Source organism: Rattus norvegicus, chromosome 1 (genome assembly GCF_021556685.1).
Source record: "Rattus norvegicus strain SHRSP/BbbUtx chromosome 1, alternate assembly SHRSP_T2T, whole genome shotgun sequence".
Lineage (NCBI taxonomy): Eukaryota > Metazoa > Chordata > Mammalia > Rodentia > Muridae > Rattus > Rattus norvegicus.
In genome coordinates, this window is record NC_141534.1 from 89,651,459 (window position 1) to 89,678,936 (window position 27,478).

At 43.0% G+C, this 27,478-nt stretch overlaps 1 protein-coding gene and 1 pseudogene across 1 annotated transcript; one reads left to right on the forward strand and one right to left on the reverse strand.

The window, feature by feature from the left end:
- Nucleotides 1-1,154: 1,154 nt before the first annotated feature.
- On the forward strand, nucleotides 1,155-27,180 carry Mill1 (MHC I like leukocyte 1; the record flags this gene model as incomplete). Its single annotated transcript, NM_001011931.4, is given in 6 exon segments — nucleotides 1,155-1,282; nucleotides 10,806-10,898; nucleotides 18,724-18,987; nucleotides 19,183-19,458; nucleotides 20,778-21,302; nucleotides 25,576-27,180. Coding segments are annotated over 5 exon segments (1,214 nt in total), but the record flags the coding sequence as incomplete, so codon positions are not given.
- LOC148007267 (homeobox protein Crxos pseudogene) lies at nucleotides 3,525-4,058 on the reverse strand (annotated as a pseudogene).
- Nucleotides 27,181-27,478: the final 298 nt, after the last annotated feature.

A 27,478-nucleotide genomic window follows, 5' to 3' on the forward strand; every position in this document is an offset into this window, starting at 1 on the left:
ATTGTGGGATGGTACATTGCATGGGAACACTCCAACCTAAAGTCAGTAAATGCGCTCGTCTACAAGCAAGGCTATGGCAAAATCAATGAAAAGCGGATTGCCTTGACAGATAATTCCTTGATTGCAAATAACTTCCTGTGACCCTTCAAATTATCTTCCCCATGAGGTGGAAAGAAGAAAAAGACAACTCTCTTTGTAGAAAATGGCAACAGGGAAGACCAGATAAACAGGCTTATTAGACCGATGAAGTAAGGTGTCACCCATGGTGTTTTTTATAATCTGGTCAGTTAATAAACAGTTACAGCTTGGCAAATTGAGAAAAAAGAAAAAGAAATCAACTTCTGAGTACACAGTACACAAAACTATGCCCCAAACGACTTCCATCCCAGATCTGTCTCCTCTCCCCTCTCCCCTCTCTCCCTTCTCCTCTCTCAGAAGAAATCTCTCTACATAGTCCTGAAACTCAGTTACATTGTTTCCAGTTTCCCTCCAGAGTCTTCCGCCTTCACTTACTCCCAGTCAGTAGTTTACAGAAAACACACGTGACTTGTTTTTGTAGTTGTAGAGGGGAATTTTCCCAAGTCCTGTGTGCACATGCACAGATAGTTGAGTGGGAAGCTGGAATCTAGATACGGGGAGCAGGTAATGAATCCCCAGTTGAGATATCTGGCTGTTCGGGGGTTTACATGTATTCCAGACCCCTATCCAAAATGTTCAGAAGAAACCTTCCTGTCAACTGTAGGGAATGCAGTAGGGATAGCTGTAAAGGAGCGCTTTGATGATTTCAGGGAGAAGTACAGGGTTTGAATCAGGGCTGCCTGACCCGAAAGCTTCTGCAGCAGCTGTGTTTCTCACCACACAGCAGCCCTCTGGCCAGCTCAGCCACTTCACTTTCACTTTAGGATCTCCTCCGTCTGAAGTCAGTCCCTTGTGATACTCTTAATTAATTAATTAATTAATTTACTTTACATCCAGATCACAGCTTTTCCTCCCTCCTCTCCACTCAGCCCTTCCCTCCTTTTTTTTTTTTAATTTTATTTTTCTTGGATATTTTATGTATTTACATTTCAAATGTTATCCCTCTTCCCCCTCTCCCTGCTTCTCGGATTCTGGTGTGGGTGGAGCCAGTAAGAGGTTGTTGTCTAGCTTTGAATCTTCAAAGTGAACTCAGGAGTCTCAGAAAGGCAGAAGATGATGTTGTCCAGGGACCTCAGAGCTGAAGCTGCAGTTCGGCTGTGGATAATGTTCTTGCTCCTGGAGGATTTACTGGGCACTTGTGCAGGTGAGCACTGAGAAGGAAGAGGGACTCCCTCTGTGGAGTGTAGCATGAGCAAACTTGGTGTGTGTGTGTGTGTGTGTGTGTGGTGTATGTGTCTGTGTGTATGTCTGTGTAGTGTGTGTCTGTGTATGTATATGTATGTCTCTATTTATGCATATGTCTGTGTATGTTATGTTTGTGTCTCTGTATGTCTATGCCTGTGTGTGTGTCTGTGTTATATGTGTGTATGTGGTGTGTGTGTGTGTCTATGTGTATTTCTATGTGGTATGTGTCTCTGTGTGTCTGTGTGTGTCTCTGTGTATGTCTGTGTATGGTATATATGTGTCTGTGTGTATATCAGTGTCTGTCTGTATGTGTTGTATGTGTGTGATCTGTGTGTGTGTGTGTGTGGTGTTATTGTGTGTATGTCTGTGTGTTTGTACATGTCTCTATTTGTCTGTGTTTGTGCCTGTGTGTCTGTGTATGTACCTGTGTGTATTATCTAGTTAAGTCCCTGGAAAGGTGCATATCTTGTAGCCTTTGGGGGAACTTTGGAACACTGACTTTGGGAGAAATTATCTGTGGCTGGCTAGTATAGTAGTTTAATCACAGACTCCTGTGAACTTGGTGGGGCAGGATGATCAATGGTTATCCAGAGCTGATGGCTCATGCTTTGCTAGCACTGAGTTTGAGAAGCAACTCGGTTTCTATGGCAACAAGAACAAGTCCAGTGTACAAAGAAAGGTTCATTGAGTGTTCAGCTTGGTGGTAGGCACAGTTGAGGGTTTTATGAGTCCACATCCTGAGACCTACAGAGGAGTCAATGATCATCTTAGGGACTCCTTGTAGCCTGAGATCTGGGTATAAAATCTTCAGGGTCTTTAGGACCTCGACAGGAGAGAGTGAGTATGGTAGTGGTAGCTAGGGTATATTTGACCTGAGGCTGAGTGAATCAGCAAGATTCAAAGTGGGGGAACCCGGCATGAGAAATACAGACAAAGAGTGAGTGGAACCATGGGGTCTCACACAACTGGTCCTTCTGCCAGGCAAGCGTGGTGAAATGCTGATATATATATATATATATATATATATATATATATATATATATATATATATATATATATATATCACAGAGGGGGCAACAACCACGGAAAAGAACAGTGTGGTCAAAGAACATAGAAGATCTCAGACCTAGATGATGAAAGACTCTAAGCAGGAGTTGGTTCCCAGAAGCTGTAACCTTGACTCCTCCATGGGAGTTTCTCCAGGCTCAAACCAGCCTTGCCAAATCTGATCCTGAACAAGGATACCAAACCAAAACCCTTTTAATTCCTTTCATAGAAGCCAAGTATTTAAAATAAACCTTGATTTGACATGCATTAAAGCTAGGGGTTTTTTTTGGAATTATTGATATTAGACCTTAGAAACTTTAATATATATATTATCTTTAAGTCTTTTCACAATTTTATATACTTTAAACAACGTACTCAGACCTTTATAACTCATAAAAAGTTTTTAGTTATCCATGTTGTAAAAAGTCCATCTTTACATGTAAATTATTTATTAAAACGATTTCTTTTTTATAACTTGTATTCATTAAAATGATTTTATCCTTATAACATTTTTTCTTGGTTTTTTTGCAACTAATTTTATTCATCAACAATTTCATTTTATCAGTAAGTCACTCCCAGATCTAAATCCCCAAGCAGGTGCCTCAGAAGCCCCAATAGACCAAAAATACACGCGCGCGCGCACGCACACACACACACATACACACACAAACATATACACACAAACACACACACGCACACACACACACACATGCACTAAAATACTCATTGATGGATGAACACAAAACAAATGATCAAGGTCTCAGAGGGGAAAAAAAAAGCTAGCAGTGTTAGTCAGTTAATCTCACAACTATGCCTGCCACCAAGCTGAACACTCAAAGCACCTTTCTTTGTACACTGCTTACACAATGTATCTGGCAGTATATGTTAGTCTGTAACATGCCATGGGAAAGGAGGCAAGACGTCAGTGTCATACTGTCCTACGTAATTGAGTTGATAGCTCACCTTTGAGGAGAGGCTGTTAGAAGAAGGAACCACAGGCTTCCCTCAGAGATGGACCTCTGTGGGGTGAGGCCCTGCAGGTTCTAGAGGAGCTTGGAGACTCAGCATGTAGCACACCATTTCTGACCAATGCCATCTGTCAGGGCACCCAGGTATTCAGACACCGACCCTGAGGTTTCTGGAATGCATCCACCATTTGTCGTGTCTGGTGCAGCTAGGAGTCTGGAAAGGAGGGGTGTCGTGAGGGAGGTTTTTGTGCTACCTGTTGAAGTGGCCCCCTGGGGAAGGAGGATCAGCAGCTGTGCCTGCAGCTGGTTGAGGACTCCGGGGCGTTGATGGGAACGAGCCTGTATTGGCGGCTGGCAGCGGAGGGCTTTGTGGGTAGCAGAAGAGTTATCATCCCGGGCAGACTGCTGCAGCCTGCGGGGGCGCGTCTCCTGCTCCAAGGATCGCTGGATGAACCAAGTCTCAACTTGCTTCTCCTTCAGTTTGAGTCTGGTGGCCATGATTGTTCGATCCTGGAGGTCCGGGTATGGTTCCATCTTGAAGTTTTATTCCAGCTCCCAAAGCTGCTCCCAACTGTACGTCTGGTCAAGGGGAGCCATGGTATAGGAGGTCAGAGAACACAGAAATGCTTCCATCTCACCTATAGATCGCTTCCCTCCTGGGTCATGTGGGCCACCGGACTCTGATGAGGAGGAGAGATGAACAGAGCAGACAAGGAAAATGCACGATGTGCGTAAAAGCAGCTACAGAGTGAGTTTTCCCAGTACAGATCACCCGCTCATCTCGTACAGTTCTAGGTTTTAACTCACCAAATCCTCCCCTCTCTCATATCTCTAAAACTTTTGCTAAAGTATAAATTTTAAAGTATAAATTGTAAGACTACATGTGTGAACTCTATCTTAGGATTTGTAAGTTCATTGGGAGTTGTTTTAAAAATTTATAAAACATGTAACAAATTTAGCTTAAAACTTATAACAAAAGGTTCATATTTTCAAATCTATACATAAGTGATGTTTAAATATAATGCAACAAGGGGATACCTTTAGTGGGCCAAAGCCAAGGTGCACCTTTGAGAAATTACACCACACAACAGATCTGGTGTAAAAGGGACTTTACTGGGGGAGTGGAGGGGATTGAGGACCTGGGAAAGGGCCAGAGATAGCAAGAGACCCATGAGGACAGAGAGAGAGGGCAGAAGGGGGGCATGCACAAGGAATAGAGAGAGGAAAATCTGAGAACAGACAGAGAGGGGGCAGAGAAGAAGATCTGGGATAGGTGGGGATGTTGTTGTAAAATTATCAAAAATAAACGACTGTCTTTATCTCCCATTAGGTTAGACACCACAGTGCCCCAAGGTACCTGCTAGATATCTTAGTCTCAGTCAGCAAAGCCTCTCGCCCACTTTGCTCCATCCCATATCCCACTGCCTAAGGCCTCTCTCTGAGCCTGGCAGCAATCTCTCTACCCATCTAGTTCCCAAGGCAGGTTTCCATGCCAGAAACACATGTCCCAACTCCGCAGCGTCCCACACACTCTCATAAATTCAATTCTCCACATGAAAAACCACACGACACAATAAGCTTTGATCCAATTGATAAGATATAATTGCCCACCTAAACATACAAAGCCCAGTACACACCCATCCCTTAATAACATTCATAACTACCTGTAAAGGTACCGCGTGGAATCTTAATCGGTTGTCTCACCGCGGCTACTCGGCAGTCTCCTCCTCTTCCTTCAAACTTTTCTCCCGCCCATCCTTCCTTCTCATCCAATGACAGGCCTCATTCTATCTTGTGCCTGCCTCATCTGTGACATCATCCCACATGGGGGTCCTTTTATCACTGCACACATTTGGTGCACCTGGCAGGAGAGGCAGATGTTGATAGAAGCAGCTGCCAGAGAGCAGGCCAACAGAATTGGCTGCACACTCTCATATCCATAATAAAAAATCTTCCCTTTTTATTAATTTATTTTAATAATATAAATATATTATGTACATATTTGTGTTATATAATATGTTAACATTATAATTCAATTAATTGTTAATTTTTATTCACCCATATTAAAAAGTTCCTCCCTTTTTTTTATTTTTTTCCTCCATCTTTATTAAATTGGGTATTTCTTATTTACATTTTGATTGTTATTCCCTTTCCCGGTTTCCAGGCCTCCTCCTCATGCAGGAGGAATGAGGGCATTGTGTCCTTTAGACAGCTTCCTGCTGTCTGGGACATCCACATTCTTGGGGACCCTAAGAAAACTGGGAAGTTTGCCAAGTTCTGGGAGAACTTGCTGTCCAGGTTCTGTGGGACAATATGGGGCTAGAAAAGTACAGGCCCAGTTGAGGCAGTGTGTGAGGCCAGACCCAAGCACCTGGGGCTAGTTGCTTTGAAGCAGTCCTGGATGCAGCTGGACTTGGCAGGATGCCATACAAAGGCCGGTGGTCTTGGTAGTTGAAGAAGGGAATTCCCAAAACCAGGGAAAGAAGAGATCCCACCCTCCATAACAGGCATGTAGGGAAACAGGCTATTGATTGACAGGTACTTGTCTGGAGTCCATTTGACCTGTGAAGGAGATAAATTCAAGTCAATTCTCTGAAGCTTGCAAGAATTTAATAAGTTTACAAAATGGAGAACTTTTAGACACATTAGCATTACCATTGTAATCTGTTCTGAGACCCACATATTCACAGCTTGGTGTCATAGTAGAAGCTTAAGAAACACTTAAGGTTGAGGGAATGAACACTTTTTAAGGCAAGCTCAGGGAGGACAGGAATCTTCTGTGGAGCAGAACGGGCGAAAGCTTGCTCGATCTTGGTCTTTAGTGTGACTACCAACTGTGAAAGAGGGTTTCTTCCCTTGATCCACAAGACTGGATGCATAGGAAATTAGTACACGGAGAAGTCCCTTTTAGGTATATATTTAGAAGACAACCAAAGTAAATTTAAAATCTTGAGCTTGTGACTATACTAGCAGATCACACGGTGGATGGATTTTTTTTGCAGAAGTGCACTAATAGCTTATCAAAACTCCACTGATTAATGGTTAAAACTCTGAACTTTCGAAGTCTTAATACTACAGCAGCATAGCTAAAAGAAACCTAAAGCACTTTTTAATTTCTCTTGTATACCTTAAATCACCTTCTTATCGTCATTTAAGCTTTCACCTCCTCCAACCTTTATAACCTACATTGACCAACCTTAAAACACCTTCTTAGACCCTAAAACACTTTCTTAGATCTTCACAGCTTAAGCCTCTGTACCCCCAGATCTTACCTAAACTTTACACTTTTTTCCTAATTGTCTACCAGGAGACACAGGTGGTTGATTACTGGAAGCCACCACTGTGAAATGAGTTTCTTTAGGTGAGGGAACAGTAAACAGTTCCTTTGAAACTTATTTTCTGAGTCTGGTACCAGGGTAGTTTGTGTCTAGACTTAGAAGTGGCAGTTCCAGGAGACCAAGACCTATGGGCTGATTTTTACACCCGAAGGGGAGTGAGAAGGCATCTGAAACCTTGGTCTCTGATGTTAAACTGATAAATCTTTCACAAATCCAGTCTTCAAACCCACCAGAGACCTGAGAAGGATAAATTTCACCTGAGGAAGCAGGATGTGCAAACCAAGCACCTTCCAAGTCTATTGAAAAGGATGGAGGCTTATCAACTACCTGGACGGTTACACAAGGTGGCCGCCATCCCTCGCCAACTGCCAGGTCTGGAAGATCTGACAGACTTTTCTCTGAAGCAGAAATTTTGAAGGACTGCCCTACCTTTGTCCAGGCAAAGTAAGGCAGTCAACTTCCCAGGGTCCTGCCTGTCCACAGTTTGGACAGAGCACTGTCAGTAGCAGAGGCAAGGGCAGCTACAGCCCAGTGGCCAGCTTTGCCACATTCGAAGCAAGGTCCAGGTAGTTGTTCTTCAATGCCCATCATCTTCTTGGGAGGAAGGGGTACTGCCAAGAGCTGATGTGCCTATCAGGAAAAGCTTCTCTATTAAACACGTTAAATGCCCTATTCTGCAGATATCTGAAATGTTAGAGGACTATCAGTATAAAGTATAAAGTATGCCTAAATAGACAAACTTTGCTGTTTCCAGTGATTTACTTTAAACGCAGATAAAGGAGGCTTAATAAGGCTTGTTCCTGTAATCAATTGCTTCAGTTCTTAGTGTGACTACAAATATATTTCTGAACACATTGAAGGATTTATATTTTTTATAAGGTAACTGACTACTGACTTGCATTTAATTATCCCTAAGAGTTTATGATAACATAGTAGCTTCCCTAAAGACTGGGACTTTATATTACATCCCTGTTGGGTTTAACAATTTTGAGTTGAAGCCTTTCTAGTATCAAGATGAAATTTTTAATTGTAGATACAGTCCATAGAGAGGCTGATGGCTTTATTGCTCCTATCGTACTACAACGTTATACGCCACTGTCATTTTCTGTGTGACTTAGTTTATTCAAAGACTAAATCTTAGACAAAAAAGCTATATAAATATTACTGCAAATCTCATTAGACTTTGGAAGTTTACGGATTATTGATTATTAAACATAACTTATTCATCAAACATATGTTGTTACTTACCTGTTTTTCTAGCAGCCTGGTGTTGAGCAATTAGAAAAGACTTAAGTAACTAGACATGCACCTTAAATTAGCTTTTGTTAATCTGAATGGACCTTCGTAGCCATGAAATTTCATCATCATATTCTAAGCCAGAGTTGAATCATATATACAGCATGTTGTAGCAAATACAACTTTGAATTTTTACCATCATACAAAACTCCATACCAATCTAAAATATTTAAGACTTGTTGTTGTTTTCCTAGTCTAAAAGGAGATACAATAATAAACAGAGAAGTTTTACAACTGTTGCTTTAAACTATGTGGTCATCTTAAAACGGTGAAATCACACGGCAGGTTGCAAGCCATGTGGTTGACATGGTTGCTTCTTTAAAATGAGTGTGTGTGTGTGTGTGTGTGTGTGTGTGTGTGTGTGTGTGTGTGTTAGAGAGAGAGAGAGAGAATTGAATCCAAGTTATATGCTCATCTACATACAGAGTTAAATCCTAGTTACATACATATAGAGTTGAATTAGAGTTAGATACACACATACATACATGAACATATATGTGTGTGTGTCTTAAACAAGAGTTAAATCATATATATGCTTATGTATATAGATTTTAATTATAAACCTTTTGTTATATAAGTTCAAAGCCAAATAATCGTTGCAGATTATACAGATGTGAAACAATACCAATGAGCAACTTTCGAATCCTTTAAAAGGAGTTTACAGCATAATCTTAAGATTTTTTTTTTGAGAGCAGACTGCAGAAAGATTAAGATTTAAAAAAATTTTAAGCGTGTGGAAATAAGAGCATAGAGCAGAGCAAGTTTAGATAAAAGACATTTTGGAATCATTTGTCTGTGGGAGTGAAAATTTGGAAATCAGATGTGCCAGTTTCTGGCCTTTGAATGGGGCCACGTTGTTGTGATAAAACCTGAGTTCACGAAGGAACAGAGCATGCTTCTCTTAGAGCAGGCTGACTGAAGAAAGTCAGGAGGCAAGAGAGCCTGCCTCACATGGGCAGGCTGTAGGAGCCAGAGCCATGTGGAGGACACGGTAGACTCTAGAGTTTGGAATCAAATTCACAGACAAATGATCTGTACTCATCTCAGGAGGGGCTAGATGAGCAGCTTGGTTTGGAGCCCTGCAGAGAGAACTGGTGCATGTGGTGACAATGCTGCAGTTTTTGCTCCTATCTGGCTCTGACTTGTTCCAAACTTACCGGGAAGACATTGACAGAGTGCAGGTAGGGAAACCAGATAGAATCAAGCAGGCTTGGAGTAAGGAAAACAGGATAAAACAAGGAGAACTTTTTTCATGTCCCCCTCCAATCGCTTAGGTGATATATTGAAGCCATATTTGATAAGTTTGGAAGCTAAGTGTATCAGGACACAGTTTTAATGGACAGAGGTATGGAGGAGTCCCAAGCTTGGGTCTGAGGTGTTCCAGGAACTGGGTAGGTTGAGATGAGGAGGCACAAGACATCCAGGCGACTTTTCATTCAGTGGACAGTGAACAGTACCAAAGCACAAGCAGACATGGCTCATCTGGCAAGATTTCTTAGAGAACTCAAGTGGGCGAGAAACTACTGGAGAAACGGAGCCTCAACCAGGGAAGTTGTCAGTTCAGAGAAACTCTTAAACCCAGTAAGAGAGAGAACTCACCTATTGTCAGTGTTGGATAGAATGCCTAGCGATCAGTGGACCAGACTGCAGATCTGTTGCAGGTGCAGCGGGCAGGTAGGATCCCAGTGTGGATGGACACCAAGAGAGCCCCCTGAGGACGTGTCACCAATGTTATGAAATATAATGTGTTCAGGGGATACTTTGGGTGAACCAAGCTAAGGTACTCGCCAAGAAAATACACCATGTAACGGATCTGGTGTAGAGGAAATGCCAGGAGCAGAGAGAGAGAGAAACAGAGAGGGGGGGAGGGGGAGGGGGAGTGGGAGAGGGAGAGGGAGAGGGAGATCTGGGATCTTTGGGGGCTCTTCAAGCATTGCACACATCTGGCACACCTGGCAGGAACCATAGGTGAGTATGTAAGCAGCTACTAGGTCCCCAAGGGCAAACCAGTGAAATCGTGTGTGTATGCTAACAGAGAGGTGGCTTGAATAAGAATGGCCCCCATAGGCTCATAGATTTTAATGTCTGGTCACCAGAGAGTGGTGCTATTTGAAAGGATTAGGAGATGTGGCCTTGTTGGAGGAAGTTTGTGGTGGTGGACCTTGAAGTTTCAAAAGCCCAAGCTACTAGGTCCATCTCAGTTGTCTCAGTCTCCCTCTCTCTCTCTCTCTCTCTCTCTCTCTCTCTCTCTCTCTCTCTCTCTCTCTCTCTCCCCTTCCCCTTCTCCCCCTCCCCTCCCCCTCTCCCCCTCCCCTCCCCCTCTCCTTCTCCCTCTCCCTCCCCCTCTCCTCCCACACCCCCGCCTATGCTGGATGTAGAATTCTCAACTCCTGTATCGTATCTGCCTGATTCATGCCATGCTTCCTACTGTGATACAATGCACTAAACCTGGAAACCTTTGAATAAGGCTCACTTAAATGCTTTCCCTTCTAAGAGTTGCCATGGTCAACAGGTAGTGGTGATTCGTGCCTTTAATTACAGCACTTGGGAGGCAGAAATAGGAGGAGCTCTGCATTTGAGGCCAGCCAGGTCTACACAGCAAGTTCCAGGACAGCTGAGGCTACACAGAGAAACCCTGTCCTGAAAAACCAAATTTAAAAATAAAAAAGGAGCTATAGTCATGATGTTTCTTCACAGCACTGGAACAATAGCTAACACAATATGTAAACTTAGTTTGCTACCATCTGCCTGCATGTATCTTGGATTCAATTCATTTTGAAGATAGATCTGCCATAGCATTCTTTGTATATAACTTGATTCAATTCTTGTCTAGTGGGTGACTACCAAAGACGAGTGCCTTCTGCCCCCAACACAGACATCAGGAACACTCTAGAGAAGCCTAGAGTAACCACACAGGAGGTAGCAGGTAAGTCTCTGCCATTTCAATTGGTACCTGGGCCATTTGGATTATACTTCCTGTGCCAGAGGCCAGATCTAGCATTCTTGTTCTTTCTTGACGGTAGGGGAGGAGGAGGAGAGCTTTAGCAGGGGCAAAACTTGGTCTTGGGAGATATTATGGATGCTTTTATTATAATAGCATTTACCTATCTTGATACTTTGATGCGGTACCTACCCCACCTGTCTGAGTTCCTCTGAGGCCAGAAACTGCAGTCTTTGGTGTTTAGCACCTCATCATAAAACAGAGGGGAAGTAAGTAAATACTTATTGCTAGGGCTACAGCCAGGGCCACAGGCCCCCAAGGAGACCTGCAGCAACCCAGGGACACAGCAGGTAGGCTTCAGACAGACACCCAGGCCAGTTAACAACAGAGATAATCAGATGTGGAGAGGCAAAAGCAAGACCATAAATAACAGAAGCCAATATACTCTGGCACCATCAGAACCCAGTTCTCCCACCACAGCAAGCCCAGGATACACCAATGCACCTGAAAACCAGGATGCTAATATAAAATCCTATCTCATGAAGATAATAGAATCCTTTAAGGAGGATATAAATAACTCACTGAAAGAAATACAGGAAAACACAAGTAAACAGATGAAGGAATTGAACAAAGTAGTCCAAGACCCAAAAGTGGAAATAAAAGCAATAAAAAAAAAACACAAATAGAGGTAACCCTGGAAATGGAAAACCTAGGAAAGAGGTCAGGAGTCACAACAACAGAACACAAGAGATAGAAGAGAGAATCTCAGGCATAGAAGATACCTTAGACGAGACTGATACAAAGGTCAAAGAAAATTCAAAACATAAAACCTCCTAAGCCAAAACATCCAGGAAATTTAGGATGCAATGAAAAGACCAAACTTAAGAATAATAGGACTAGAAGAAAGCAAAGATTCCCAGATCAAAGGACCCAAAAATGTCTTCAGCAAAATCGTAGAAGAAAACTTTCCCAACCTAAAGAAAGAGATAGCTGGGCTGGAGAGATGGCTCAGTGGTTAAGAGCACAGACTGCTCTTCCAGAGGTCCTGAGTTCAATTCCCAGCAACCATATGGTGGCTCACAACCATCTGTAGTGGGATCTGATGCCCTCTCCTGGTGTGTCTGAAGATAGCAACAATGTACTCATAAACATAAAATAAATAAATCTTTAGAAAAAGAGAGAGAGATGGCCATAATGTACAAGAAGCCTATAGAACACCAAGTAGATTGGACCTGAAAAGAAAATCTTCTCATCACATAATAATCAAAACACTAAATGCACAAAACAAAGAAAAATATTAAAAGATGTTAAAAGAAAAGATCAAGTAACATATAAAGGCAAACTTATCAGATGTTTTGCCAGAGTGGACAGTTGAGAGGATGCATGCTGTTTGAAAAGAGTGTAAGTGGCTTTGCTTCCAGCCATGGTGGCTGCAGAGCAACTTCCAGATAGCGAAGTGGCCTCAGCTTCAAGCTGAGGTGGCAGCAGTGCCAGGCAGGACCCCTCAGGACACCCACAGATCATCTTTTCCCCCACAACTTTGCCATGGCTGAGTGTCCTGTACCTGTATGCCCATGGCCAATGTGTATCCCTCCACCTTATGCTGACCTTGGCAAAGCTGCCAGAGATATTTTCAACAAAGGATTCAGCTTTGGGTTGGTAGAGCTGAATGTGAAAACAAAGTCATGCAGCAGTCTGGCTCATCTAATACAGACACTGGTAAAGTTAGTGGGATCCTGGAACAAGTACAAATGGTATGAGTATGGTCTGACTTTCACAGAGAAACAGAACACTGATAACACTTTGGGGACAGAGATTGCAACTGAAGACCAGATTTGTCAAGGTTTGAAACTGACCTTTGACACCACCTTTTCACTGAACACAGGAAAGAAAAGTGGTAAATATATATCCACTTATCAATGAGTGCATACCATGTGTGTTTTTCTGTGATTGAATAACCTCACTCACGATAATATTTTCCAGTTCCATCCATTTGCCTATGAATTTCATAAAGTCATTGTTTTTGATAGCTGAGTAGTATTCAATTGTGTAGATGTACCACATTTTTTTGGATCCATTCCTCTGTTGAAGGGCATCTGGGTTCTTTCCAGCTTCTGGCTATTATAAATAAGGCTGATATGAACATAGTGGAGCATGTGTCTTTGTTATATGTTGGGGCATCTTTTGGGTATATGCCCAAGAGAGGCATAGCTGGGTCCTCAGGTAGTTCAATGCTCGAATTGCCCTAGATGCACAGAACACATGAAACTCAAGAAGGATGACCAAAATACGGATGCTTCACTCCTTCTTTAAAAGGGGAACAAGAATACCCTTGGGAGGGGATAGGGAGGCAAAGTTTAGAACAGAGACTGAAGGAACACCCATTCAGAGCCTGCCCCACATGTGGCCCATACATATACAGCCACCAAACTAGATAAGATGGATGAAGCAAAGAAGTGCAGGCCAACAGGAACAGGATGTAGATCTCTCCTGAGAGACACACCCAGAATACAGCAAATACATAGGCGAATGCCAGCAGCAAACCACGGAACTGAGAATGGGACCCCCGTTGAAGGAATCAGAGAAAGGACTGAAAGAGCTGAAGGGGCTTGAGACCCCATATGAACAACAATGCTAACCAACCAGAGCTTCCGGGGAATAAGCCACTACCTAAAGACTATACATGGACTGACCCTGGTCTCCAATTGCATAAGTAGTAATGGATTAGCCTAGTAAGGGCACCAATGGAAGGGGAAGCCCTTGGTCCTGCCAAGGCTGGACCCCCAGTAAACGGGATTCTTGGGGGGAGGGCAGTAATGGGGGGAGGATTGGGAGGGGAACACACATAAAGAAGGGGAGGGCAAGGGATTAGGGGAATGTTGACATGGAAACCGGGAAAGGGAATAACATTTGAAATGTAAGTAAGAAATACCCAATTTAATAAATATGGAAAAAATTACAAAGAAAAAATTCTCACAAACAGAATTCAAGAACACATCAAAACTATCATCTGTCTTGATCAACTAAGCTTCATCCCAGGGATGCAGGGATGGTTCAATGCACGGAAATCCATCAATGTAATCCACAATATAAACTAAAAGTCAAGAAAAAAACACATGACCATCTCATTAGATGCGGAGAAAGCCTTTGACTAAATTCAATACCCCTGCATGTTAAAAGTCTTGGAAAGATCAGGAATTCAAGGCCCATATCTAAACATAATAAAAGCTATATACAACAAACCAGTAGCCAACATCAAACTAAATGGAGAGAAACTTGAAGCAATCCCACTAAAATCAGGAAGTAGACCAGGCTGCCCATTCTCTCCCTACTTATTCAATATAGTACTTGAAGTCCTAGCCAGAGCAATCAGACAACAAAAGGAGATCAAGGGATACAGATTGGAAAGAGAGAAGTCAAAATATCACTATTTGCAGATGATATGATAGTATATTTAAGTGATCCCAAAAGTTCCACCAAAGAATTCCTAAGCCTGATAAACAACTTCAGCAAAGTGGCTAGGTATAAAATTAAATCAAACAAATCAGTAGCCTTCCTCTACTCAAAGGATAAACAGGCTGAGGAAGAAATTAAGGAAAAGACACCCTTCACAACAGTCGCAAGTAACATAAAATACCTTGGTATGACTCTAACCAAGCAAGTGAAAGATCTGTATGACAACAACTTCAAGCATCTGAAGAAAGAAATTGAAGAAGATCTCAGAAGATGGAAAGACCTCCCATGCTCATGGATTGACAGGATTAATATAGTAAAAATGGCCATCTTGCCAAAAAGCAATCTACAGATTAAATGTAATCCCCATCAAAATTCCAACTCAATTCTTCCATAGAGTTAGAAAGAGCAATTTGCAAATTCATTCAGAATAACAAAAAACCTAGGGGTTGGGGATTTAGCTCAGCGGTAGAGCGGTAGAGCGTAGAGCGCTTGCCTAGCAAGCGCAAGGCCCTGGGTTTGGTCCCCAGCTCCAAAAAAAAGAAGAGGAAAAAAAAAACCCAGGATAGGGAAAACTCCTCAACAATAAAAGGACTTCCAGGGGAATCATCATCCCTGACCTCAAGCACTATTACAGAGCAATAGTGATAAAAACTGTATGGTATTGGGACAGAGACAGGCAGGTAAATCAATGGAACCGAACTGAAGACCCAGAAATGGACCCACACACCTATGGTCACTTGATCTTTGACAAAGGAGCTAAAACTATCCAGTGGAAAAAAGACAGCATTTTCAACAAATGGTGCTAGTTCAATTGGTAGTCAGCATGTAGAAGAATGCAGATCGATCCATTCTTATTGCCCTGTACAAAGCTCAAGTCCAAGTGGATCAAGGACCTCCACATAAAACCAGATGCTAATCAAACTAATAGAAGAAAAAGTGGGGAAGCATCTTGAACACATGGGCACTGGGGAAAATTTCCTGAACAGAATACCAATGACTTATGCTCTAAGATCAAGACTGGACAAATGGGACCTCATAAAACTGCAAATCTTCTGTAAGGTAAAGGACACTGTTGTTAGGACAAAACGGCAACCAACAGATTGGGAAAAGATCTTTACCAATCCTACATCTGATACAGGGGTAATATCCAAAATATACAAAGAACTCAAGAAGTTAAGACTCCAGAGAATCAAATAACCCTATTTAAAAATGGGATACGGAGCTGAACAAAGAATTCTCAACTGAGGAATATGAAATAGCCGAGAAGCACCTAAAGAAATATTCAACATCCTTAGTCATCAGGGAAATGCAAATCAAAACAACCCTGAGATTCTACCTCACACCAGTCAGAATGGCTAAGATCAAAAACTCAGGCGACAGCAGATGCTGGGAAGGATATGCAGAAAGAGGAACACTCCTCCATTGTCTGTGGGTTTGCAAACTGGCACAACCACTCTGGAAGTCAGTATCAAGGTTTCTACTCCTGGGCATATACCCAAAAGATGCTCCAACTTATTAACAAGGACACATGGCTCCACTATGTTCATAGCAGCCTTATTTATTATAGCCAGTAGCTGGAAAGAACCCAGATGTCCTTCAACAGTGGAATGGATACAGAAAATGTGGGGGAATGTCAGGGTGGGGAGGCAGGAAAGGGTGGGTGGATGGGTGGGAGAACACCCTCATAGAAGAAGGGGGAGGAGGGATGGATGGGTGGTTGTTTAGTCCCTGGGAGCTCTGGTTGGTTGCTATTGTTGTTCTTATGGGGTTGTAAGCCCCTTCAGCTCCTTCAATCCTTTCTCTAACTCCTCCAATGGGAACCAGCCTTGCCAAGTCCACCCCTGGACAAGGCCACGGAACCTGAGTTCCCTCTGTCCTTCCTTCAGGGCCTCTGAGGAAGTCTTGGGTTATCTGGCTTCTCACAGTATTATAGTGGTCATGGCTGTCTCCCACCATGGAGGTAAAGGAATTATGCAAGTGAGGGTATCACTGTTGGGGAGGGGTGTGCAGAGGTTAAGGACCTAGGCAGGTGTTGGCAGGGAGGCAAATAGAAGTTACGGGGCAGCCTAATTGTTATGAATCCCATGGTCCATGTTCTGCTAGAGTTTAGATAAGATCATTTAGGTATCTGGAAGACTAAACCAATTGATCTCAGAGACCAGTGAAGCCCAGTTTAGTTTGCTCAGTGGCAAATTTTTTGAAATCTTACATGACTCTCTCTGACAGTTTCTCACTCTGTGGGAACCCTAGAGCCCTGTCATCCTCCTGCCTCAGCCTCTCAAGTGCTCATGCCTCTACATCCACCTACAGTTTTGTTTTTTTAATTTGTTAATGTATTTTATGTGTATACATTATTGTCTATATGGTAGACTGTGTAACGCATGTGAGCAGCACCTTCAGAGGCCAGACCTACAGGTTAATTTCTTCGAAATTGATAATGTTTTTTCATCTGTATGGATGTATTATCTACATGCTAGTCTGTATAACAGATGCATGCAATACCCTCATAGGCCAGAAGAGGGCATCAGACCCCCCTGGAACTGGAATTATAGATGGCTGTGAGTCACCATGTGGGTGGTAGCAATCAAATGCCATTTCTCTTCGAAAGCTGTCAAAAACCACTGAGCTATTTCTCCAGCCCTTGGGTTAATTTCTTAAATGTTTTAGAGACCTTGACTTTTTTATTCTTAATTCTTTTCTTTTTATTTCATGCATGTTGGTGTTCTGCCTGCATGTATGTCTGTGTGAGGGTGGGAGATCCCCTAGAACTGGAGTTACAGACATGTGTGAGCTACCATAACAGTGCTGGGAATTGAACCTGGGTCTTCTGGAAAAGCAGCTAGTGTTCTTATCCACCGAGTCATCTTTTCAACCCCTCAATTCTTTTTTTAATTCAATGATTTCTTTTCTTTCTTTCTTAATTTTGGTGTTTATCTTTAATATCTTTTTACTTCTTGTTTATGTATTTGGGGGCACAGCTCATACTCTTCATGTCTACTCCCAAGGACCAACCTTGGCTAGGTCTATGTTCCTGAGTGAGGGGTGTTTGGGAGCAGGAAAACAAACAACCAGAAGTCAAATTGTGGGTTCAAGCTGGCAGCCTAGGTTCTGCTGACATGACTTCTCAAACTATTCTCTCTCTCTCTCTCTCTCTCTCTCTCTCTCTCTCTCTCTCTCTCTCTCTCTCTCTCCCCCTTCCTCCCTCTTTCTCTCTCTCTCTCCTCTGCTCTATACAGCTTTTTCTTGCTATTCTAAAAGCTCTTTGGTTGACACGATTATCTTTCTGCTCTAGCCAGCTCTCTCTGCTAATAAAACTTCTAAAAGCTCTCTGTAACAGCTCATGGGTTTTCTGATCGAAGTCAGAAAAGCTGCTATTTAAAAAAAAATTCTCGGATCTTCCAAATCCTATTAGAAAAATTCTCAAAGTCTCTCTATCAAAATCAGAAAGTCAGAAAAATTCTAAAAGGGCTGTGCCTGCTCTTCAGACAGCCTTCTCTGCATAGCTGCTAGCAAACATTCTAAAAGAGCTGTGTCAGCCCTCTAAAGGAATTCTGACCAAGTCAGAAATCCTGTTAGAAAAAATTCCTGAAGAGCTGTTTTCACTCTCCAGAGATCTCTAGACTGCTCAGCTCTTGCTAGAGAAAATTCTAAAAAGAGAGCTAACTGCTATCACTTTCTGCCAGCTCATCTCATACAGACCAAATGCCCCAGTTTTTTATTTATATATCAATTCAGGTTCCCTTTTGATTATCCTAAGAATCAGCATCCCACAACCCCAGATCCTTAATTCGTAGTGAACAGCAAGCACACATTTTCTTTTAACATTGCAAAAGAATTCAGAGATCGGCCTGCCTCTCTTACACACAGATGGTGAACTAGCTGGACCCAGTCCTGAAATTACAATTTCTACCACACCTGGGCCTGGACTCAGTGTGTCCCAGGCTGACCTTGAACTCAGGAATCTGCCTGTCTTTGTATCTTTCTGACAAGCTGGCTCGTGGTGCAGCTGCCTCTGTTCCTTTAGATCTGTGAAGCTCCTATGAATTCATATTGCATCTTTACATTTTTGCATAGTTAAGAAATTATATTATTTTTGAACTCATGCTTTTAGAGTTCTTTTCCACAGGGCTATTGTGAAGGTCCCAATGTATACCATTTTGCTGAGACATTAGCTACACCTTCCCCTCCTGTGAAAAACAGATACATTAATATACAACCAGGCTTTATGCCCCAAGCAGCTATTGATGCTTGTGGACTCAGTAATCTACCTGTGAGACACTGAGGCATGGAGTAGTCTGGTTTTAATCCTTCAAGGTAGAATTGACCATGGGAACCCATGAACCTGTCTCCTCAGGACCCCACACTCTGCGCTATGACCTCATGGCCTTGTCTCTGAAGTTGCCTGAGTTGCCCCAGGTCCTGATCTGGAGATACTTTGATGATGAGCCCTTCCTACATTATAATGAAAGCAGCAACAGAACAGACTCCTGGGAACCTAGGATCAAGAGACATTGGAGAGCTATGACTTGGGCAAGAGAGACTGAGGATCTGCAGGAAATGGTGGAGCAACTCAAAAGGATGCTAGCTGAGGTCACAGGCCAGAAAGGCCAAGATAAGGGTGAGTGGATGGAGCTCAGTGCATACAGATCCAGCACTGGTTCCTGAAGTCCAGGTGGGGGCAGGGTGTGGCTAAGCTGATTGAACAGACCAGTGGTTTTTCCCTAAAAGAGAAAGATCACCACACTTTGGTGGCTCCACTGAGAAATGAGGTCCATAGACACAAAGTTAACAGGTCATTGCCTGGGTGGGCCAGGCCTTCACATCCTCCAGGCAACCCTGGGCTGTGAGCTTCAAAGAAATGGAAGCACTAGAGGCTTCTGGCACCTGGGCTATGACGGGCGGAACCTCCTCACCTTCGACCAGAAGACTCTCACATGGACAATGGATATGCCCTTCACCCAGCAGAAGAAGACGTTCTGGGAGCCACGTGCACCCAGGGCTGACCTAGTTAAGACGTTCTTGGATGACACATGTCCTGCTCAGCTCCAGAGACATCTGGCTTCCTTGAGAAGTGAACCACTTGACACAGGTACTGACTGTCACCAGAGTTGGTTCCCAGAACCCAGGGGAGCATTCCTGTGGACCAGTGGCCCCTTCCATGGTATTTGTGGTGGTCCGAATTCTCACTTGTACGTACAATGGTGGCACAGTCTATGGTGGTGCCTGGAAGTGGGGACATAGAGTCTCTTCCAGAGCTACTACTAGTGCCCTCAGATCAGAAAGGAGGGGTTCCCAGAGTTTGGCTGGATCTCAGACACAGGGGCCTCACATGCAGCATAAAAAGCACTCCCCTCTTTCCAACAACCCCCACTCTAGGATAGAGATTGTCCTGGAGGAGGGGAGAGCCCTGGGTGGGATGGGTGGGTTCAGAGCCACCCTTACCGGGAGCTAAAATAGGAGAGTAGGACATAACCCTGGGGCTGTATTACAGATTCAAACACAAGCTACCCCATGTCACGTGACCTGATCTAGGTCCTCTTACTGTTGCTCAACTCTTACTTTTAAAAAAGTCAACCTGGGGCTGGAGAGATGAGCTCAACAGGTAAGAGCTCTGGTTGCTCTTGCAGAGGACCCACGCTGGATTCCCAGCACCGGGCAGTGGCTTAAAACCATTTGTAACTCCAGTTCTGGGGAATCCAGTGCCCTCTGTTGTCTTCCATAGGTGCTGGGTGTACACATGGTACACACACATTCATGCAGGCAAAACAGTCATACACATAAAATGAAGTAAGTAAATATATAATGTTTAAAAGGTTGTGTTTTCTTTTTAAATAGCTTTGTCTTTTATAAAAACAGAGTCTCATGATGCCTGTCATCTACACACACACACACACACACACACACACACACACACACACACACACACACATCTCCTATCTCTAGGAAATCTGTGGAGGAAGAAAGACAGGAGGCAGACACTGGTCAATTCCAGAATCAGGGCTACAGTCAGTTGACTGTACTTCAGGAGTCCCTCACTTGTCCCTTAAGGCTTGTAAAGCTGGCTTTGTCATAGAAACGAGGCACATCCCACCCAGGTTGGATCTGTAGCCTCTGTAACCCTGAGCCCCTGTCCTCTTGGTACCTGTTGCTCCCTGTGCTGGATCGAGGACCTGTCGACCGCTGAGAGCAGGGACATCATGTTCTCTCATCGTGCAAATCAGAGCCTGACCCTAAAAAGCATTGGGAGCCATTGGAACTGAGCCCCAGCCTCCCTCAATCCTACAGCCACTGGGAGCCTCCCAGGAGGGGAAATTGGAGGCGAATATGAACAGGGTGGTTCTTCTAGGCAACCTACCATGCTGAGATAGAGGGATCCTCACCCTCACTGACTCACTTCTCTTCTCCCAGGTTCCCCGATGGTGATCGTGACCTTCAGGAATTATCCACTGGGCAGGGTCACACTGACATGCCGGGCTTTTAATCTGTATCCCCATATGGCCACCAGGGGCACCCTGGCCTGGCTTCAGGATAGGAAGCTGGTAAAACAGAAAGCTTTTGAACCAGGGACCATCTTGCCCAGTGGGGACAGGACCTACCAGATCTGGGTGTCCATTTGGGTTCTTCCTGGACAGGAACCACAGTTCATCTGTAATCTGAGTTACCATGGTGGCAACATAGAGAAGCGTGCTGTTATTGTGAACACTGTCTCTGGTGAGAAAACAAGACAACCTTCCACCTCAGGTGTGGGAGGCAGGGTCAAGAAAAGCCTGTGGACTACAATGACCACAGCTTTTATGGTGACCTCCTGGACCAGGAAAACTGGTGGGGACTCCACTCTGCTTCTGCTCTGGTGGCTTCTGTTCTTTTCTACAGTGTTGGCAGTTCTGACCCTCGTCTAGAGCAGCACGAACACCCAAGACAGCAAGAAACCAGGTGAGCATCCCTGCAGGCTGTAAGAGAAGGTGGCAGGAGTGGTGAGAGGCCTTGTATACTGTACGAGTAGAAAGGTAGTCACCCACCCACTATTTTATCAGGCTGGTGAACGGAGGGACCTAAGGAGTCACCATCCCCGGCCTGTTAACCTGCCCTGCTGTTGAAAAGCACCGCCCCCTGGTGGAAGGACAGTGCTACTTCGGATGTGTTCTTCCACACATTCTGGAATACAGGGGCAGGGAAGCAGGCTGGACACTCACAACAAAGTACTGGTTGTGGCAACCTACAAATGTCCCCGTCTCTTCACCAAACACATAGAAAACAAACAGCCAAACAAGACAGAGGGAGAACTGTTAGCCCGTGAGGTGATCGAGAGTCATTTTACCAGGTGATGATGTCTTCTCCAGTTTCATCTTGATTCAAACATGGAAACTTCTCCTCAAAATATGTCCATGAAACACCTGGGGGAGGTATTGTACATATATATAAATATAAACATCTAAAAGATTTTGAAGATATTTTATTCTCTATGGTCTCCTTAAATCTATACTAATAATCAAATGGAGTTTTAGGGTCCAATACAGGATTTCTGCCCCATTTTCAAAGTTAAACTATTATTCTCCTGCCTTCACCATGCCAGCCTAAAACGATCACAGCAAACCTTGTTAGATGTTAATACCCCTCCACAATAAAAGAAGAGCAAGTCGTCCCAACCAATTTTATGTTAAAAATAAAATAAATTAAAATTAAAAATTATATTTCTATAATTGTTTTTAAAAATAAAAAATGTTATAAAATAAGAATATATAGTATCAAAATAATAAAATGATATTAAAATATTAAAATTATTTTAGTAAAGATTTATGCATAAAGATTAAATGGATATATGGTTACAGAATAAAACACTGAAGTGATTTTAGAAGTTATGAGTAACTAGTTTAATGTATATAAAGGATAAGACTTAAAAATAATTCGAGCCTAGCAAGCGCAAGGCCCTGGGTTCGGTCCCCAGCTCCAAAAAAAAAAAAAGAAAAAAAAAGCACAAAAATAATTCGATATTACAGTTTTTAGGTCTGTGATTAACAATTATTTTTAAAATGGATATAATGTACATCAAGTCAAGGTTCATTTTAAAATACCTGGCTTTAAGGCAAGACCTCTAGTAGAGGGATAAGGACAACAACCCACTCACAAAATTTTGACCCAAAATTTGTCCTTTCTAAAAGAAATACAGGGACAAAGATGGACCAGAGACTGAAGGAATGGCCAACCAATCAATCACCAGCTCAACTCAAGACCCTTCCCGTGGACTAGCACCAATCCCTGACGTTATCAATGATATCCCGTAATGCTTGCAGCCACAAGCCTAGCATAACTACTCTTTTAGATGCCCCACCCAACAGCTGACCAAAACAGATGCAGACATCCACAGCCAAACATTGTACAATGGTCTGGGGCTCTCATGGAAAGGATTGAAAGCACTGAAGGGATAGGAACGCCACAGGGAGACCAAAAGAGTCAAATATCCTGGACTCTTGGGCTCTCAGAGACAGAACAACCAACCAAAGAGCATACATGGGCTGGAGCAAGGCCCCACACACATATATAGCTAACATGCAGTTCAGTCTCCATGGCTGCCTTGTCTGGCCTCAATGGAAGAGGATACATCTAACCCTGCAGAGACTTGATGTTCCAGGATAAGAGGATACCCAGCGGAAGTCTAACCCTCTCAGGGGTAAAGGGGAAGGGATAGGGGAGGGACTCTGGGAGGGAGCACTGTGAGGGGAGACGACTTTGGAATGTAAAAAAAAAAAAATCTGGCTTCTAAAATATTGCATGATAGTTATAAGTATCAGAATGAGGTCATTGATCTTCTTCAGTGTCTCTTCACCTGTGGGTCACAAGCTCCAGATATCCTGCATATCAGATATTTACATTATTATTCATAAGAGTAACAAATTTACCATTACAGCCTAGCAACAGCCTGTTGTGGGGTCACTAAAATGTAGGGAACTGTACTAAATGGTCACAGCATTATAGAGTTTGAGAACAGTAGTGCTAGATGTTTCCCATGTGGGGCCTGCACTGCCTTTTTTAACTGTCCTGGGATATTACCCATCATTCCTATTTGTCATTGGTGGGTCAGCACAGATGTGACCTGTTAGGCCTATGACTTTGGGGTATAGTAAGGGTTGGATAGACATTATCAATTCATTCATCACTTGAGTTTTCCAGTCTCTAATCACCCACAAGTTACCTCAATGGATGGACCTTTTCCAGTACACGGTGAAAATCTGGTGCCCTGGTTTCACAGTGGGATTCTTCCTTCAGTGGCATAGTCCGGAATTCTAAAGAAAACTCTGTGCCTCTGAACAACAACAAAAAACAAAACAAAACAAAACAAAAAACAAACAAAACAAAACAAACAAACAACAAAACAAAAACCACCTGAGGAACTGGTCAACTGGTCCACCTGTCCTGCAAATGCCCACCAGGTCTTGATGAAGATGGCTTTCTAGGATGCCCTTATTGTCCACATCCTGATATAGTATCTCCCAGACCACACCCTATTATAGTGTCTCCTAGGGCAAAAGTTCAGCAAGACTTTTGACTATTAGCCCCAGGTAATGTGAGCATTTATGGGACATTTGGAGAAAATGAGCAACTATGACACAGACATTGTTTTATATTTGACCTCACTACCTGTGTTACCTCTTCATGTTTGTTACTGGCTGGGAGTTCCTCTATTGGAGAGAATGGAGGACACTTCAAAATGACTTGCATCAATTGTATCCCCTCTAATTGTATAAACTCCACCCCTCTGCTCATAACAACTTCTCTTGCTTCCACAGCCTTCTTTGGCAGGGGCCATGTTGTCTCTCCTGGGAAAGGTGCATGAATGTTCTGTGAATGACCTCCTTGAGGCAAGGTCCCTTGGAGTTTTTCTCCATTTTGGCAAGGACCAGTGGGAAAGATAACAAGAATGACTGCATCAATCCTTTGGAAATTTAACTATGATTTCTATTTATTCAAAAAGTTAAGATAGGACTGACTAAGACTTTTAATTTTTTATTTTTTATTGGTTATTTTATTTATTTACATTCCAAAAATTGGAATTGTTGTTCCCCTTCCCGGTTTCCCCTCTGCAAGCCCCCTAACCCATCCCCCATCCCCCTGCCTCTGTGAGGGTGCTCCCCCACCCACTCCTGCCTCACTACCCTAGCATCCACCTATGCTAGGGCATCGAGCTTCCACAGGACCAAGAGTCTTCCCTCCCATTGGTGCCAGATAAGACCATCCTCTGCTACATATGCAGCTGGAGCCATGGGTCCCTCCACGTGTACTCTTTGGTTGATGATTTTGACTAAGACCTGTAAAGAAGATCCCATATTGGATGGTCTCAGATTTGATAGGAATATATGAGGACAAAGGAAGGGGTTTGGAAACATCAACTACATTTTCTGAGCACCTAAGCATGTGAATACATTCAAGAGAGGGAAAATTCAAAACTCACTTAGAAAAGATAGGGCCTAAAGGTCAACAGTAAAGAGGTCATTCTCAGGACAAGTTACTTCATTCCTAGGATAAGTTAGTAAGTAAAATTTGCTGTGCTCTTAAAAGAAACATAAGTTGAATAGATTCATCTTTGCCTTAGGTAAGGGTTTATACAAAAGAAAGAACAGTATGTATGAGTGGACGGACAAGTGTTAATTGTCAGTTTCTGCTCTTTATAGAAAAGTTGTATAGGGCAGGACCATACTGTAAAACTAAGAGATTATGGCACAAAGATAACTTGCATACGTTGTGAGCATCCTGAGTTAGGAGGTGATAAAACACAGAGGTTATATTCCTGTCAAATGCTTGGATTCCTGTTGTCTTTTACTTTGAAACTGCATGTCTGCTGCCGGCCTATGCACAAACTAGATGTGCCTGTCTGGCTCTAATCATTTTGGCTTGCAATACAACACTTAAGTCATTATGGCTTGCAGTATTCAGGTGTGCTTAGCTATGACATAATCATCTGGATTGTAATGCTACACTGCTTAGACGTGGGAAACGGTGATCTCTGACATCGACGAAGTAAGGGGAACTTAAAATGAGTTTTAGTAAACACTTTTTGAGATACTTAAATAGTGATTAAGAAAAATCTAAAACTGTATGTGTTTGAATGCTCTGAAATTCTGTATAAATAAAGACAGCGTGAGCTATTCAGGGTCACTTTATTGAAGGGCACCACATGGTCAGTGTCGTTGACTCCACATCTCTGTTCCAGGTTACCGAACTCAATGGGCAAGGACTCCGGCACTTCCTGCATTCATTATGGCTCCTGTGCTCTGTATGGCTCCTGTACTCCATATGATTCCGAACAACAGATTCACAACAGATTCACATCAGGCTCCTTCCAGAAAAAGGAAGGTTCTCGGGTCTTGTTTTAACTAGCATGTTTGTAGTATCACTGTTATTAGTACCTAAAGCTGCTTCCATAGCGACCCAACAAGTACAAACTGCCCATTTTGTTAATTGGCAGATGCCATGCAGGAGTAGCAGCAATGGTCAAGTGAGCTCCCTGGAGAAGGCCCACCATCTTGTCCTCCTGAGATGCGTGTGCTCTGGTGAGGCATTGCCCCAGAGACTTAGTCCCAGGGCTGTTCCTGCTACTGTGTGTTTTCTCATGGTTGTCAGTACCGTGCTCCTCATTGATTTGGCTTGGTGAGAGTGGACTCCGGGAGACCCTCACTCACTGCCTACAGACTGTTGTGGTTACTTCCTGGTTGCCAGCCACCCTATTGGGAAAATGTCCTGCAGATCAACATGAAGATGAGCTTTCGTGAATTAATGCCGTTTAGGTGGTTGTTTTGCCAGAAAGATGTAGTAAAGTTAGAACTGAGAATAAATTGTGCCCCCTCCTCGTAGAATGGTTAAGTAAGGGCTGCATAACAAGGAGTACAATGAGCTTTCATACATTGCACTAAGAAGAGAAATAGGATTAAGACAGATTTGTGATGAAAGAAGAAACCTTCTTTCTAGGTCCGGTCCAAGGAAGAAGCCACAGGTGTGCACTGTGATAAAGCAAGGCCGTGTGGAACTGTTGCTTTGAACTTATAACGAGCTTACAAAATGAAAAGCTGCTTTGAACTTACTATCCCTTTGGACAACATCCTTTTGAACTCCCCTTATATGTAACATTTTCTCTATGAGGTAATTTTATAAATAATTTTTTAATCTAAAAATGTATAAAAAGGCTAAGAAAAAAGTGTGGCTGTTGAGGCTCTGCCCCATCCAACAAGTGTGTGTGTGTGTGTGTGTGTGTGTGTGTGTGTGTGTGTGTGAATGTATGTATTACAATGTGTCTTTGTGTATATATGCCTGTCTGTATGTATGTGTACATACATACATATGTAGATATGTATGTATTTATATAAGTATTCATGTGCACTTGTGAAACAGGTGGTTGTGTGTGTGTGTGTGTGTGTGTGTGTGTGTGTGTGTGTGTGTGTATCTGACTTTCTTTATTTCCTTCGTCTGTGAAATTGCCATCAGCTTTTGGCGCCAGAACAGCAAGAGAGTTAAAAGCCAGAAGTCATTGGCCTTCAGCCTTTGGTTGTGTCCCACCTCAGTACCTGATCCAGTTGAAGCTGGCCCACAGCAGCTAATCAGCTAGCTTATAATCCTTCTGTAGCTTCTGCCTCACAGGAATGTATAGATACAAACCTAGAAGCTGTCTTGAATGCTTTAGAAACTATGTGATTGTACCTAGGAGATACAGTACAAACTGCACAGCATCCGTTAGTTACAGGATCCTGCTGCTGTTATATGTGTATGTTACTCTTTTAAGCTAAATGAAAATGAAATAAAATTTAAAATAACTTACAGGGAATGTGGCATCTTAAGAGTGTTTCTTTAAATTTATTAGCCCTCGGGTCATTAGTTACTGACCTAGGCTATACTCATCTCATTCTCAATTACACTTTGGTGCTATCCAACGATGTATTACAGAAGCTACAAGGATCGGACCCCTTTAACATCCTTCAACCTATGTTCGTCATTATGCTCAAAATACTGCTGACTCATTTGAAAGTGTTAGGAGGGATGTATTGGTAAAGGATATTGGGGGTCTCTAAGCATTCAGGTGCCAACCATACATCTAGCTGTAAAATATAAGAGAGGGGTGCTTA